This window comes from Tarenaya hassleriana, unplaced genomic scaffold (assembly GCF_000463585.1).
Source record: "Tarenaya hassleriana unplaced genomic scaffold, ASM46358v1 Cleome1, whole genome shotgun sequence".
Lineage (NCBI taxonomy): Eukaryota > Viridiplantae > Streptophyta > Magnoliopsida > Brassicales > Cleomaceae > Tarenaya > Tarenaya hassleriana.
The window spans coordinates 11103685-11119385 of NW_010960187.1; the positions used below are offsets into that span (position 1 = coordinate 11103685).

Here is a 15701-nt window from a genome sequence, read left to right on the forward strand (position 1 = left end):
AAGAAAGGAAGAATGTTTAGTCGATTTTCCGGCTTCGTAATCTCCGTCTTCTACTCCGATCTCTTGCCTCTTGATAATCTCCATCTTTTTGTGTTCTCTAGGGTATCTTTCCTGTCAAAAGTCTGAATGAATTCGACCTTGGAGGCTAACCCTAATTATCTCTCTTTCTTTTGGGAAAATTTAGAAAATTTCCGGATTTTAAGTGACCTGATCGTGTCTACACAAGTGACACGATCGTGTCACATCGCAGTTTTGATGAGCTTCATAAATTTGTTCATAACTTCCTGCCCCGACATCGGATTTGGGTGATCTTGGTAGATATCGAAGAGATATTTCTAATGATGTAGAGAATGCATGATTTGGACTTGTAGAATGAAAGTTATTGGATTTGCAAGATCTGACGTTTTCTGAGCTTCATGTTTTCCCTAGAGACACTCCAAATGTTCCTGTTTCGTCCGTGATGTTCCGTAGTCCATGTTTTCAACTCTTTTTGCTTTTTTTTATGTGTGGATTCCTGCTTAAACACCAAAGAACACAACCAACCAATATCGAAACTAAATGTGCCCTAGAATGTCTACAAATATGTAAAATCGAGTGAAATACGCTAGACATCCTATATCAAAACATCACACAAAATACGTGTTATCAGCTGCATATGCAATATCACACTACAAAAAAAAAGGTAAAAGACGACGGACATTGCGACGGATTTGTGCATCGCAATAAAATTAACGACGACTAACGACGGAATACAGACGTAAAACAATTCGACGTAATCCGTAGGTTTCCGTCGCAAAATAAGACGACGGAATTTGACGGACTATTCTGTCGCAAAATTTTTGCGACAGAAAACGAGGGACTTCTGACGGAATTATACGACGGACCATCCGTCGTAACTATTGGCTACGGATACCGACCGTATGATCCGTCGCAAGTGTTACGAACGGAAACGTTCGACGCAATCCGTCGTTTTTAGCGACGGATATCCGACGCACCGTCTCCGTCGTATATTAGGTAAGAAACGTGTTTTTTTTTTGCTTCAGAATGTCCGTCGCAGACGGTCGTATTCCGTCATTTTTTTTGTAGTCCGTCGGTATCCGTCGCATTGTAGGTGAAAACGTGTTAAATGCGAATGCCGACGTCCGTCGCAATTCGCAACAATATTTCACCCATCGCGCGTTTAGATCACCATATGCAAACGAAAAAAACACCAACAAATGTCTTTCAATGCAAGAAGATGGATGTATGAAAGAATAGATCCATACACAAATCAAATATGCAAAGATTTTGAAGAAGGGTTGCAAGCGTTTATGACGTTTGTTACATCTCAACCGTCATATACGAAGGGTCGAAACTTCCATGTCCGTGTGTGAAGTGTGAAAATAAGAAATGGCGGTGTATTCAACAAGTCTGGAATCATCTATACCGAAGAGGGTTCATGTCCAATTATTTTGTTTGGCTAGCTCATTGGACACGACATCTTCATATGATGTAGTTAATCAAGTCATTATCGATGAGCAGCCAAACGAATTTCAATAAGGAGAAAGAAATCCGTATTCAGAAATGGTGATTGATGCATTTGCCAATGTCGGTCAACCGTCTTACGGGGAGGAAGAAGAGCCAAATTTCGAAGCTAAAAGGTTCTACGAGATCCTTAATACATCGAGCACTCCAATATATGAAGGATGCATTGAAGGTCTATCGAGATTGTCGTTGTCGTCACAATTGATGAATATGAAGACTGATTACAATACTCCGGAGAAATGTATGGACGGGTTTAGTCAGATGTTCACACAATATCTACCAGAAGGTAATACTGCAACAGAATCGTATTATGAGACGAAGAGTCTGATGCGGAAGTTGGGACTACCGTATAAAAAGATTGATGTTTGCGAAAACAACTGCATGATTTTTTGGAAGGACGACGAAGAATTGATGCAATGACGGTTCTGTGGGAAGGATCGATATCGACCACGACGAAAAGCATCCAAAAAAGGCAAGTTGATTCCATTGAAAAGAATGTTTTATATGCCTATTACAAATCGATTGAAGAGATTATATCAGTCTGAGAAACTTCAGCTCCGACGATTACTCACCATGTCACGCTAATGCGTGAGGTGGTGTCGGCACCTTGGCATCCCAACTGGGCGGGGGAGAAACTTCAGCTCCGGCGATTACTCACCATGTCGCGCTAACGCGTGAAGTGGAAGAGTTGAAACGCTCCCAAGAGCGGACGGCTGCAGAACTGGCAGAGGCCCGGACGAAGATCGAGGAGTTCGAGCAACATCGGGAGAAGCTACAGATGCTCTCCGAGGCCGAAAGAGGATCGTACGCTTCGAGGAGATGATGCAGCGCCTCACACCATTCATGCCGCCTATATTCGACTAGTAGGACATTCCGACGACATCTCGGCAGCCAGATGATCCCAAGGATGCACCCGCCAATCTCGGCGATGATACACCGGTTGATCCATAGACATCTTTTTTTTTTAATTGTATAATAACTCTTTCTAAATTATTGTATTATACTTTTTTCTGAATTATGAATCTTGTTTTGTTTTTAATTAATTTATTTTGTTTCTAATTTATGAATTTGTTTTTAAAATTAATTTTTATAATATTTAAATTAATTATAAATTTATTTGATTTTTTTAATTATTTTTACAACGTTTGCGACGGATTTAATCGGTCGTAATCCATCGCACAATTAACGACGGACTGAACTGTCGGTTTCTGTCCCATTTTGCGACAGAAATAATCGGCTGTAATTCGTCGCAGTGCAGTGCGACTGACCGTAATCCGTCGTCACGTTCGGAAATCAAGAAAGCGACGTATACACGACGGATAGATTCCGTCGGTATTGTTTGCTACGGATCAGTCCGTCGTAAAGTGCGACAAACAGAAAAGCGACGGTCTACGACGAACTTCTTATCCGTCGGTAAATAATGACGGATAACGACTACTGTTTTCCGTCGTATTTGTGCGACGACTAACCGACCGAAACAAATTTGCGACAGCTCCGTACCGACGGATTTGTCCCCGTCGTTATCCGTCGCAATGAAGTTGTTGCGACAGATATTTGTTCGCTGTGCGACGGATATTTCCGTCGCATATGCATTGTATTTTTGTAGTGTCAGGTCTAGTATAATTAGTTAGATATATTAAACTACCAATGATCTTTGAATATTCCACTTGAGAAACTGGATCACCTCGATTTTTACCTAGATGACAACTAATGTCGACAAGTGTTCTAGTTGGAACACAATCAAACTGATTGAATTTCTTAAGAACAATCTCAACATCAGATTGACTCATGTCTTTCATGTTAAAATGTTTCTTCAAAATTTTCTTTGTATTCATGATTATATCATGAGTACTTACGAAGATTAACATATCGTCTACATATAAACATACAATAACATATTTATTTGCATTATTTTTAATGTAGACGCATTTATCGCATTCGTTGATTTTTAATCCATTTGCCAACATCGTTGTATCAAATTTAGCATGCCACTGTTTAGGTGTTTGTTTTAAACCGTAAAGGGATTTAACTAGCTTGCACACTTTTTTTTTTCTTTTTCGGGAACCACAAACCCTCCAAGTTGATGCATGTAAATTTTTTCTTCCAATTCGCCATTCAAAAATACAGTTTTTACATCCATTTGATGTATTTATAAATTGTATAGCACTGCTATAGCAATTAATACCCTTATGGACGTAATTGGAGTTACTGGAGAATAAGTATCGAAGAAATCATGTGTTTCGATCTGTTTGTACCCTTTGGCTACTAGTCTAGCCTTGTATTTATCAATTAATCCATTTGATTTATATTTTCTTTTTAGGATCCATTTACATCCTAGAGGTTTACATCCCGGTGGGAGATCAACTAACTTCCAAGTATGGTTATGCATGATGGACTCAATTTCGCTATTTACAGCTTCTTTCTGGAACGGAGCTTCTGGACTTGAAAATGCCTCTTGCAAAGTTCTCGGTTTATTTTCTACTATATATGATAGAAAATCAAGACCAAAAGACTTTTTCACTTTTGTCCTTTTACTATTTCTTTGTTCGTCTTAGTCAGATGACTCAATTGCAGTTTTGTATGTTCTTTTGTTAGAACTTATTTCTTCACACCTCTTGGCCGGAAAAATATCTTCAAAGAATACTGCATTTATGGACTCAATCGTCATTCCTTCAGTTAGTTGAGAAATTTCATATTTATGTACCAAAAAGCGATAAGCACTACTGTTTTGTGCGTATCCAATAAAGATACAGTCGACAGTTTTAGGTCAAATCCTAACTTGTTTAGGCTTAGCCAAACATCCCAACGCTTTGAGGTATTTGTAGGATGGTTGTCATCTTTTTCATAACTCATATGGAGTGATATTCATTGTTTTATGGAGAGTCTTATTGAGAATATGATTTGCTGAAAGTATAACTTCCCCCCACAAGTTTTGAGGTAGTCCTGAACTTATAAGCATTTCATTCATCATCTCCTTAAGAGTACGATTCTTACGTTCAACAATTCCGTTCGATCGTGGAGAGTATGGAGCCGTAGTTTGATGGATTATTCCAGACTCGATACAGAACTTCTCAAAAGGTGATACATATTCTCCACCTGTATCACTTCGAATCATTTTGATTCTAGCATTGTGTTGGTTTTCAACCTCGTTCTTATACCTTTTAAAAGCATCTAGAGCTTCATCTTTACTTCTTAAAATATATATTACACAATACCTTGTACAATCATCAATGAATGTGATGAAATACTTTTTACCACCTCTTGTTTGTACAAACTTCAAATCACATATATCGGTGTGAATTAATTCAAGAGATTTCGTAGATCTTTCCACTGAGTGAAAATGCGTTTTTGTCATCTTTGTTTTAACGCAGACTTCACACTTTTATGAGTCTATTTTGAACTTTTAATGAGTTCCAAGTTTACAAACTTTCTCAATGTATTGTAGTTTATATGTCCTAATCTATCATGTCATAAATTAGAACACTCAGTCAAATAGGAAGAACTCTTGACTTTATTATCAAGATTACGAACAGTCATTACATTGAGTTTGTAGAGCCCCTATCGAGGTATCCTCTTCCTACATATAGTCCATTCTTGGACAATACAACTTTGCTAGATTCTATAACTAGCCTAAATCTTGCCTTGTCTAGTGGGGACCTGGACACAAGGTTCTTACGAATGTCTGAGAGATGCAGAACATCAATGAGCTTAGCTCCTTCCCAGATGTCATCTTCAACACCACTCTTCCAAGTCCAACTATCAGAGTTGTCTTCCTCTATTCAAAGTCTCACGATCAAGTCTTCAAGCCCCATCTCCTTGTGTTTATGCTTGAGAAAGTTCTTGAAATCTTTTTACATCGGTGGCAACTTCTCAATGATAGCAGGCACTTGGCTATTCACTCAACTTCATTCCTTCACAAATGATTTCGTGAAGAATGCATTGTATTTCTTGCACTTGGTTGATCAACGACTTGGCGCCAACCATTTTGAAGTCGAGGAATTTTCTGACGACAAATTTCTATGTGACAGCATCCTCCGTTTTGTATTTTTTCTCTAAGGACTCCAAGAGTTCCTTAGCTCTCTTGAATGGACTGTATATATTATACAACGCTTCATCCAATCCATTTAACATATAATTTCTGCATAGAAAATCTCCATGGATCCATGCATCATATGCATTCTTTCTTTCTGTATTGGTTCCCTCATCTGAAACCACATGTGGTTCCTCGGTGAGAAAATGAGCCAGGCTAAGAGTGGTTAGATAGAAAAACATCTTCTGCTGCCACCTCTTAAAGTCCACACCATTGAACTTTTTTGGCTTCTCCCCCTGTGTAGGAATAGATCCTACCGGGATCGTTTCTTGGGCAGAAACAGATCATATCGGAAAGCTTACATGTGCAGGTACAATTCCTAGTCCAGGAACAGACCCTAGTGGAGCACTTGAAACACTATCCATGTCTTATAGACACAAATTTCGTCTTGAGAATGTTGAATCCGTTGATGTGCGATTCTGAAATTCAAAAGAATTTCTAGAAGAAAAAAAAAAGAAAATTTTGAAGTAGGTTAAGTCGAGCCTTGTGTTCTACACAATCTTCTCAAGATGAAATTGCATCGTTATTAAGTGGTTACGGTTTATGGCAATCGTTTCCAAGATACAACGACTTACGATTCTATAAAAACATCACCTCTTTTAGAGAATCCAACAAACTACGAAAGTTCAAAACTCTTTAAAGAAAAAGGTTTTGGATTATTTTTTTCTGAAAAGAAGAAAGCACTCAGAAAAAATGGAATACAGAAAATGATCCTATAGACGCTCTATTTATAATATTCAGGGGTTGCTATGAAAACACGTGAAGGAAAAGGTTTCATCCTTTCATCCAGCGGTTCTATCCGAATCGTTCCAAAAAGAAACATTTCATCAAAAAAGCATTGGTTCGGAGCCCAACCATCCTACATCGGCGCAAACTTTTAACTTTTAAATCCCACACCGAAACGTTATTCTCTGAATCGAATAGTCCCAAATGGAACTTTCAATTCAAATTTTATACGTTCCGCTCAGAGAACTTTGCTCGTTTTCTCCCAAAGAGGAAAAAGTGAGACCAAGCCTTTTTAGCTTTAGTAAACTTTGAGTTTGGACATTGTTGATTCAAGGAGAGTTCTTTTTATAAGGAAGTCCCCTACTTCCTCTTGGCCAAAACTTTCGATGTGGGACAAACATACATATAAGAAAGCTTCCTTACTTGTACTTTGTCATTTTTCCAATGTAGGACAACTGTTATTCCCCCACATTTTACATTTCTTTTAGATAACCACATTTAAATATTCATTTCTCATTCAGTACAAATTGGTTTTAAAATATTCAAAGTGCTATAATTATCTACTCAAATAGTAGATTTCAAATATAACATTTATCCAATTTTTCTGACAGATACATGTCGAAAAATGATTCTACTCATACGCTATCGTTCAATACGGGATTCTATTTTTGCGTTATCGTTCATCTTGTTTCTTTGTACACTAAATCTTGATGAAAGTCATATCTTGATTGAGTAAGTTCAACAAAGTCTTTCTGACGTACCAAGAGACGACGGAGATGACGAGGTCTCGCAAACTCCGGCAAGCTCTGGCGATCGAGAGGAAGGGTTGGCGACTCGATGCGAAACTAACACATAGGTTTTCTAGGGACAGACGATGCGAGAAAATAGAAGACAAGAAAAAGAAAGTTAAGAGTTTTATTATTTTCAAAGGTATTTTTGGACGTTTTCTGTAAACGCTTCGAAATGCTGTCAAAATGCATGTGAGAAGCAGCATTTTGATTTTTGAAGTTTGGTTGCTGTTACATTTCGCTGCGGTTGGACCATTCAGTTTCGCAACCGCCACCAACCACCACAAATCACAATTGTCCGTCGTTTACAGTTGTTGGTAGTGGTACAACCAATCACCCGTTAATCGATTTTGTTTTGTGGTAATAGTATAAATATTAGTAGGCTCTATCACTTTCACTAGTCAGTTATGTATATATGTAACCGAGAGAGGGATAAACTAGGGCAAAAATTAGACAGCATTAAGCGCCGGATGTTATCCTATGCATGATGCATAACCACGCATGGCCTTTTAATATTACTAACCCTCTATTTATTTATTATCAATAGCAAGAGGAACTACAAAACAGAAACAAAGGGGATCTCCACTTTCCATCTGAAGCTTGTAAAACAAGTTACAGGAAAACCTAATCTCAAAAGTCAAGTGAATTGTTTGACGAATAAAATGTCAGCAGAGAGTTTGCGAGGAAGCTGATGAAGTTGTACACCTTCTTGCCAAGCTTGCCCCACGCAGACACCAGGGCCTATATGCCGAACGTATATCACAACATTGTCGCTGAATGGATATGGATGCTTCCCTTCACCGGCCCCCAAAAAAAAAAAAAAAAAAAACTTTATAGTGTGAATAATGTGAATTCATTTTCTTCAAATGGCGTGAACTCACGTGGTTGAGGAAAGCCTTGAGGGTGATGTTCTTCAACGCCAAGCAGCCCATCCCCAAACTCTAACGCCACATCGCAAGGCTCCTCAGTGGACATCACTTCCCTAGCGTCGTCTGTGACCTTGAAGTATAAGGGGCTCAAGCTTGAAACTAGAGCCCCACCTTCATTATGATATTTCTCGTTAAACAGCTTCACGACAGTGATACTTGCACATTCGTGAGAGAATCATATTCTCGGATTCGGACTTACCACTGATTCGCCCGAAAATTCTGCCGCTGTTCGAACGAAACACAGCCTGCCAAGGAAAATCAAAGAGTGTATACATAAGTCAAAACAGTACAGGAGAGGAGGGTGCAGCAAAATAGGGACAGAGACGGTGGAAAAATCAGACAGACTAACCATCCTGAAGGAATTTATCCAAGATATGGTGAATGGGCCTGTATAATAAGGGAGGGGGTAACAATACATTAGAGGTTATAGCACAACATATCGACATGCAAACCGATGCACTTTCTTGGATTGTTAATCGGTTACCCTGACTTGTTCGGCAGTTAAAGTATTCAAGCGAAGTTTCAGAGCTTTCGGCAGAGAGCAACTTCGACGAAGTCTTCTTCGCCAACTTTGGATCTTCATATCGTGCGCTCGATATCTGCCAAGCTCTTGATATAAGCCTGCGCATAAACTACCCTCATGAAGAAGACCGGCATATACAGGCGTAAACAAACATGAAATCATTCCGGATTTATTTTCCATCATACTTCAAGGGCAATGGCACATGAAGAAATCCAATCATTTCAAGAAGCAAGACTTCATCCATGCATGACAGCAATATATATAATCTGTAGAAGCAAAGATCGATAAAAGCTTCAGTAAGAATGACCTAGGCTCTAGCAGTTGCAGCAAACGGTGGCGCCTCTCTTCAGGGATATCTTCAATCTTTTTCCTGCACAGTATCATCGTAAATTTACAATAAGAGGCAGGAGAATTCAAAATGAGATAGATATATAGCCAATAGCATGAATCGAAGGTAGCGGTGGTAGCCTCTAATGAATGGCATCCACTCTTATTCTTATCCATTTGCTTGGAAATACCAAACACAGTCATGACTCAAAACTAAAATTAGGGCAGATCTAGTATTCTGAGAATCTCCATCTAACAATGAGACAGTAATCGGATTTGCACACAACATCACTTGCAACCAAGTGAGACCTATCCATAGATCCAAGCTACAAAACATACATCATTTAATCCAAGATGGTTGCTTTACACATGCAAAGCAGGTGGAGATCAATGAGACTACTGACCAAAGATAAGCAGCTGGGTTATATGAAGCAGGATCCAATGGAATCAATTCCTTAGGAGGATCAAGAAATGTGACAACATCTGCTTCATCTATGTAAGCTCTTTTACCAGTGGGAAGAACTTCATAGGGCTGAGACTTCTCTCCATGAACCGCTTGACCAACCAGAGCCACACCACGAGACGGCCCTGGAGAAATAGATATGAGTTAAACCTACGACAAAAAGGACTGAACTTGACCTTCTACATCAACAACAAATTCCCATAGAAGTGAATCCAAGGACCCTATTCACCATTTTCTCTAAGTAAGAAAAACTGGAGCTGGAGACAGAGATGGTTCACCAAACCAATAGCAAAAGACACCCAAAAGGCAAAAACTTGATTGTCCTCTTCATCTCTCATTTCTACTTGTGGTTCCAACTCCATTTTCATCTCTTGCATCTTTAGTTATCTTCGTCCACAGAGATAAAGCTCATTACCCTTGTTACAGTTTCATATCGATGACAGGAGCTCAACTCACCATTGGAGAGTAAAAAGCCGAGTCGACTCGATGGATTCCGGCGAACAGAGCCGCGAACTGCCGTCAGAGGGATCGCCGGAGCGCGTGCTAGCCAATTCTCCCGAACCGCCACTATCATCTTTTCCGCGGCGACACCGATTTTTTTTTTTTAAAGAAGAAAATTAAAAACGAGTCTGATTCTGCTGCGACGGTTTCCTTTATTTCGGCCACGCCTCAATGGATCGGCCCAAGGCCCTTCCAAGAACTCCTTGGAAAATACAAACCCAAATATTGGGAAGAAGAAAATCGTGAAGGTTCCTTCGCCACGGCAATGGCTTTTAATCGAAAGTTCCAGTTTTCATAAAAGGGTTTTTTTCCCCCTGAATTGCGAGTTCTGCAGCAGGCGAGATTTTGGACGCGAAGCACACACGGCTGTGAACGGTGATGATGATGCAGATGCAAATAGTCGTTGTTTATTGACTTTGCCTTCAAGTTCCTCTCTAATTAAGGAAGATTTATAGGCTGCTTCTTCAATTGGTGTTCTTCTTGCTATATAATGTTACATTTCTACTGTATTCATCAAATCTATAGAGCTTCTTACTGAACAAGTGTGTGTGTTTTCTATTCCTAGGCAGCCGCTGTGTTTATTGCATTGGGGCCCGTAAAGGGTATGTTGTTCCACTGCTCCATCAAGAGATTGGTTCTCACTTGGACAGGACATGCTTCAAGCAAGGTCTTTCAATACGCACAACTGTTTCACGACATCCCTCATCGACGGTCTGTTTGATGGCTCCTTCTCCGTACACCTCAGTGACAATGCCGTCACTTCCGTCACTTGTTCTCTCACACCCGAATCCAGAAGCTCGTCCACGAGGCTTGGATCGAGTATTCCTGTGATGTCTTGGTCGTTATTTTTGCTTCTGCTCAAGATGGATCTAACCCAGCTCACGATATCAGTATCCTCGGGGAACCATCTGTCCAATGCTTTCTTTCTTGTTATCAACTCGAGCAGTACTACTCCGTAACTGTACACGTCTGATTCCTTGCTCCTCACTGTCTTGAAGGCGTTTTCTGTAAAGTTTCGCAGCAATAAATACAAATTCGGTACATCATCGTCAGCTAAGGTAAATCTGAAGATAATTCTCAGTAGAGAGAGAGAGAGGAGACTTGCCTGGTGCAATGTATCCGATGGTACCAGTAACAGTGGCTGGGGGAACAGAGGGGGCGGCGCGAGCCAAGCCAAAATGCCCGATGTGAGGCTCCATATCCGAGTCAAGAAGTATGTTTTCTGGTTTGATGTCTCGGTGAACAATGGTGGGATGGCAGTCATGATGTAGATACGCTAATCCATGAGCCACCCCGAGAGCTATGTTGAACCGTATGGACCATTCTAGATCAATATGTTCTGGCTTTCCCATGTGTAAGATATCGTGAAGGCTACCGTTTGGCATGAACCTGTACAGCATTAGACCGTGTTCTTTCCTTAACCAAAACGCTTCTAGCCGAACGAGGTTTCTGTGTCTGACTTCTCCGATGGTCTGGATTTCCCGGATCATACTCTGGTTTGCATGTTTATGTTGCGAGAAGACGAGTTTTTTCACTGCATACTCTTTGTCTGAACTCAAAGTGGCTCTGTAAACAGTTCCATGTGCTCCTCTTCTTGCTGCAAGAACTTTTGTCAGCAACAATGGTGGACCGTCTTCTCCGAAGACATACTCATCTTTCTTCGTTCTTTTCCGTCGGAGGAATATGAAAACAAAAGCAAGAACCGAGATGACAACGATTAAAGATGACCCGGCTGCTATAAGGGCGATTTGCCATTTGCTAAGGCCACCATTGCTGCTGCCAACTTGATCATTACAAGCTCTAAGCTTGCTGTTGGTTCCGTTCGTCAAAACAATGGAGGAAGAAGACGGGATGCAGAGGTCAGGATTTCCTGAGAACAATGATGGATCTGAGATCAACTTTTTCATCAAGTTTTCAGGTATCGGACCCGTGAACTGATTATACGAGATATCGACTAGGTCTAGTGAATCGAGACCTTCAAGAACTGACAAAGAACCCGTCAAGTTGTTGTTCGATACATTGAGCCGTACAAGCTTGTCCAGATTCCCCAGCTCAAATGGGATTCGACCTGTTAGTCGGTTTCCACTAAGATCCAATCCATACATCAAACTCCGCAATGAACCAATCCACGTAGGAATCTCGCCTCCAAAGGGGTTATCAGCGATACGCAGGTCAGACAATGATCCAAGTTCTTCCAAGAAAGATGGAATGCCGCCTGAAAACCAGTTTCCACTGAGAACAAGAGTGGATAAGCTTCTCCAGCTCCTAAAACTCGATGGAATCGAGCTATTCAACGAGTTGAAACCCACGTCGAAAAGCTGAATGCTTGCACATCGTGATAGCTCAGATGGTAGAGACCCTTCTAGAAGGTTGTGTGAAAGATTCAATTCCACGAGGTTCTTCAGATTGCCGAGTTCTGGAGGTATCTGACCCTTGAGCTTGTTTTGAGACAAGTTGATAGTTGTGAGGTTGCTACAGTTCCCCAAGCTCGGTGGAATCGATCCTTCAATGCTGTTTTTGCTGATATCGACGAGAAAAAGGATATTATTCGGAGAAAGATGTGGAAGAGTGCCTGAAAGGTTGTTGTCTTTGAGTATCAATCTCCACAGGGTTCTACATGAACCGATGGAAGACGGTATCTTACCGTGAAGTTGATTAGGACCCAAGTTTAGAACCCTCAATCTCTTTCCATGGCAGAGATTTGGAGGAATCTCTCCTGTAAGATTGTTACCAAGCAAATCTACCTCCTCTAAGGAACTGTTAACTCCTAAACCCGAAGGTATCACTCCGTAGAAGCTGTTGTTGAACAATGTAATGCTCTTTAGATTCTTCAGCTCGGTCATTTCCACAGGCAGTTCCCCGGTGAGATTGTTGGTATAAACTTGGACCCTTTTAAGGCTCTGAATCTTCCATATACCCAAAGGAATCTCACCAGACAACCGGTTTTCGAACAATTCCAGGCCTTCAAGTTTCGTAAGCTTAGCCAACGTGCTCGGTATCTCACCTTCGATTTGGTTGCCGTTCAACTTCAACTTCTTCAAGTTCCTGCAGTTTCCGAGCTCAGAAGGAATATTCCCTGAGAGACGATTCTCGGAAAGATCAAGAACCGAAAGATTCTGTATCATACCCAATGAAGAAGGGATTGAACCTGTCAAGTTGCTTTTCACAATGGATAAAGTGTTGAGGCTACTGCAATTGCCTAGCTCTGGTGGAATACCGCCTTGGAAGTGATTGTTCGACAAATCTAATGTCACCAAGTTCTTGCAATTCCTAGAACCAAACCGAATCTGTCCTCCGAGACTGTTGTTACTTACAAACAGGTCGATGAGATCCTCAAGAAGATTGAGACTTTCAGGCAAAGAACCAACTAACTGGTTGTCGTTCAGATACAGAGTCTGCAGCTTTCTACACTTCCCAATCGACTCGGGAATCATACCAGAAAGGTTATTGCTATAAAAATACAGTTCCAAAACCTCCTTCAAGTCTCCCACATTTGCAGGAATCGGACCAGTGAGATTGTTTTCTTCGACATACAGATACTGCAACACCGGATTTCGAAACAAGGATTCAGGCAACTCACCGGAGAGTGAGTTTGAGGAAAGATAGAGGAACACCAAGCTTCTCAAGTTACCGAAACTCTCAGGAATCTTACCAGAGAACCCATTTCCAGACAAATCGATGTACTCAAGTGAAGAACAGTTTCCTAAAGTGGAAGGTATAATGCCATAGAAACTGTTCGTACTGAGATCCAGAACCTGCAAGTTCTTGAGCTCACCAATTTCAGGACCCAGTTGGCCAGAAACCCCACAAGTAGTGAAGTTAAGAGAAATCACACTGCGAGATTCATCACAAATGATACCAAACCATTTACATGGAGTGGATTCAGATGCGTTCTTCCTCCATGTCGAAGTTACAGAAGGTGGTACCTTATCTAAGTGCTTCAGAAGCGAGAGTAAAGCGGACCCTTCTGGGTTCAGACAGGAAACGGAATCTATGCAGATAGAGACAAAGAAACAGCAAAGTAGAAGAATTTTGCCCGACCCAATATTCTTCATATCTAATAGATCAAGGAACGAAAACCAGGATCGATAGAGGTTGAAAATTGTCAAACTCTTCACCAACCCGAAGCCGGCATTTGAAGAGAGAGAGAGACACAGAGAGAGAGAGAGAGAGAGAGAGAGAGAGGACAGAACTTGGTCGAAGGGAGTTAATGGATCAGAACAAGGGCATTAATAGACAAAGGTAAGTAGTTTGGTCGGTGTTTCAATCAGATATGGTGAACTTTAACCATAAGAACAATCAACGCGGCTTCCCTGGTTTTTCCGCCGCCATTTCTTGCTTTCCAATACACACGATCTTTACTCTTTTTTTTCATTTATTTTATATTTTGTCAATTTCGTTCAGTATTTCATGTGGAAATTTCGAGGATTTTACCCTTTTTTATTCAGAATTGAGCACGAGTTTCTTCTCTCATCATCGAAAGATTGTTCCACAAGCGAGACAGTGTCTTCATCCTGGAATCTCAGGAAACTTATGGCGATAAAATCCTTGGCTCACAATTTTATCAAAGTGAAAATTGGAGATGGCAAATCTACCCTTTTCTGGTTTGATAACTGGACCGTCCCTTGATTGAGTTTGTCGGGGAACTTGGGCCCCGTCTCTTGAGGTTGAACAGATATGCGACGGTTGCCGATGTTGTGTCTGCTGGAAATTGGTCACTTCCCCCGGCTAGATCGGACAGCATACAGGAGCTTCTTATCTCGCTGGCGGAAGTCCGACCCCCATCGGCAGAAGCTGGGGACGACACTTTGTTGTGGAAACATGAAGCTCACGACTTCAAACGCTTCTTCTCGTCTGCCAAAACATGGAAGCAGATTCGTCAATCAAAACCGAAGGTTGACTGGCATTCATTGGTATGGTGTCGTGGGTCTGTACCCAGGTATGCATTCTTATTTTGGCAGACCATGCAGCAGCGACTCCCTACTAGGGATCGATTGCGTCGATGGGGTCTACAAACGGATGACAAGTGCGTGTTATGTGGAGTAGAGGAGGAATCCCACCACCACCTTTTCTTCGAGTGCTCTTATAGTGCCAATCTATGGCTCTATTTTGCTTCTTGCTGTTGGAGTTCGCCGCCGGATAATCTATACGACTGTCATACTTGGATTACTCAGGTCGAAAATGACAGGGGCAAAAACAGGGAAATTCTCTCGAAACTGATCCTACAAGTGACGGTACATCTGCTGTGGAATGAGCGTAACAACAGGATATTTTGGAACATAACGAAGCCGATAGATATATTGCGTAGGCGCTTGGATAAGACGATGCGGAACTTACTACTCTCGATGAAGGAGAGGAGGGCTACAGACAGCAATTTTCTGCTGGAGCATTGGTATTTCCTAACTGATCGTTTGAGAATGTAACTTTTGTTGAGCGTCTGGGTTACTTTAGTCTGGGTTATTTTAGTCCAGCTTTTGAATCATTTTGTCATGGGATCTCCTTGTATTAGGTTGCTACGAGCAGTCATAGTTAAGGACTGAATGTAAATTTTTGCTACTACAGATATGAATATTCAATCACATTTTACCAAAAAAAATAAAAAGATTGTTCCAATGCAAGAATTTCCTGTCCTTTGATAATGTAAATATAGATTTTATGGTTGTAGAAATAACAAAAAAGAAGCTTGGGCAAAATGACGAAGAATGAGTTATGAAGAAAAATGAGACTTAGTCATTTGTTCATCTTATCTTATTTCTTTATGCAATAATTTTGTTATATACACACGAGATTACAAGGGCTATAGAATGAATTACATGGAAAGAATAAAATA

The 15701-nt window shown here is 40.8% G+C and overlaps 2 protein-coding genes across 3 annotated transcripts; both read right to left on the reverse strand.

Annotated features, from left to right (window-relative positions):
• Nucleotides 1-7689: 7689 nt before the first annotated feature.
• On the reverse strand, nucleotides 7690-10171 carry LOC104823333. 2 transcript variants are annotated; one of them, XM_010554886.2, is made up of 8 exons: nucleotides 9827-10171; nucleotides 9312-9495; nucleotides 8888-8950; nucleotides 8542-8678; nucleotides 8407-8444; nucleotides 8257-8302; nucleotides 8010-8156; nucleotides 7690-7923 (listed from the first exon to the last, which is right to left on the reverse strand). In XM_010554886.2, exons 1-8 carry the CDS (start codon nucleotides 9942-9944, stop codon nucleotides 7766-7768), a joined length of 891 nt encoding a protein of 296 aa, XP_010553188.1. In that variant the 5' UTR covers nucleotides 9945-10171; the 3' UTR covers nucleotides 7690-7765. The 2 variants fall into 2 exon arrangements, with proteins under 2 accessions (XP_010553188.1, XP_010553180.1); XM_010554878.2 differs by having other exon boundaries at nucleotides 8010-8168.
• Nucleotides 10172-10259: 88 nt separating this feature from the next.
• Nucleotides 10260-15158, reverse strand: LOC104823328 (leucine-rich repeat receptor-like protein kinase PEPR1). The gene is made up of 2 exons (XM_010554865.2): nucleotides 10977-15158; nucleotides 10260-10876 (listed from the first exon to the last, which is right to left on the reverse strand). The coding sequence occupies exons 1-2, from the start codon at nucleotides 13924-13926 to the stop codon at nucleotides 10530-10532; spliced, it is 3297 nt and encodes a 1098-aa protein (XP_010553167.1). The 5' UTR covers nucleotides 13927-15158; the 3' UTR covers nucleotides 10260-10529.
• Nucleotides 15159-15701: the final 543 nt, after the last annotated feature.

What these genes read in the sequence shown, in the direction of transcription:
- LOC104823333 (XM_010554878.2), bottom strand. Translation starts at nt 9,944, where the DNA reads ATGATAGTGGCGGTTCGGGAGAATTGGCTAGCACGCGCTCCGGCGATC. An exon ending in AATTTTCGGGCGAATCAGTG is followed by an intron (nt 8,169 to 8,256) that starts GTAAGTCCGAAT and finishes ATCATAATGAAG; the next exon opens with GTGGGGCTCTAGTTTCAAGC. An exon ending in TCAAGGCTTTCCTCAACCAC is followed by an intron (nt 7,924 to 8,009) that starts GTGAGTTCACGC and finishes GGGCCGGTGAAG; the next exon opens with GGAAGCATCCATATCCATTC.
- LOC104823328 (XM_010554865.2), bottom strand. Translation starts at nt 13,926, where the DNA reads ATGAAGAATATTGGGTCGGGCAAAATTCTTCTACTTTGCTGTTTCTTT. An exon ending in CATCGGATACATTGCACCAG is followed by an intron (nt 10,877 to 10,976) that starts GCAAGTCTCCTC and finishes GAAACTTTACAG; the next exon opens with AAAACGCCTTCAAGACAGTG.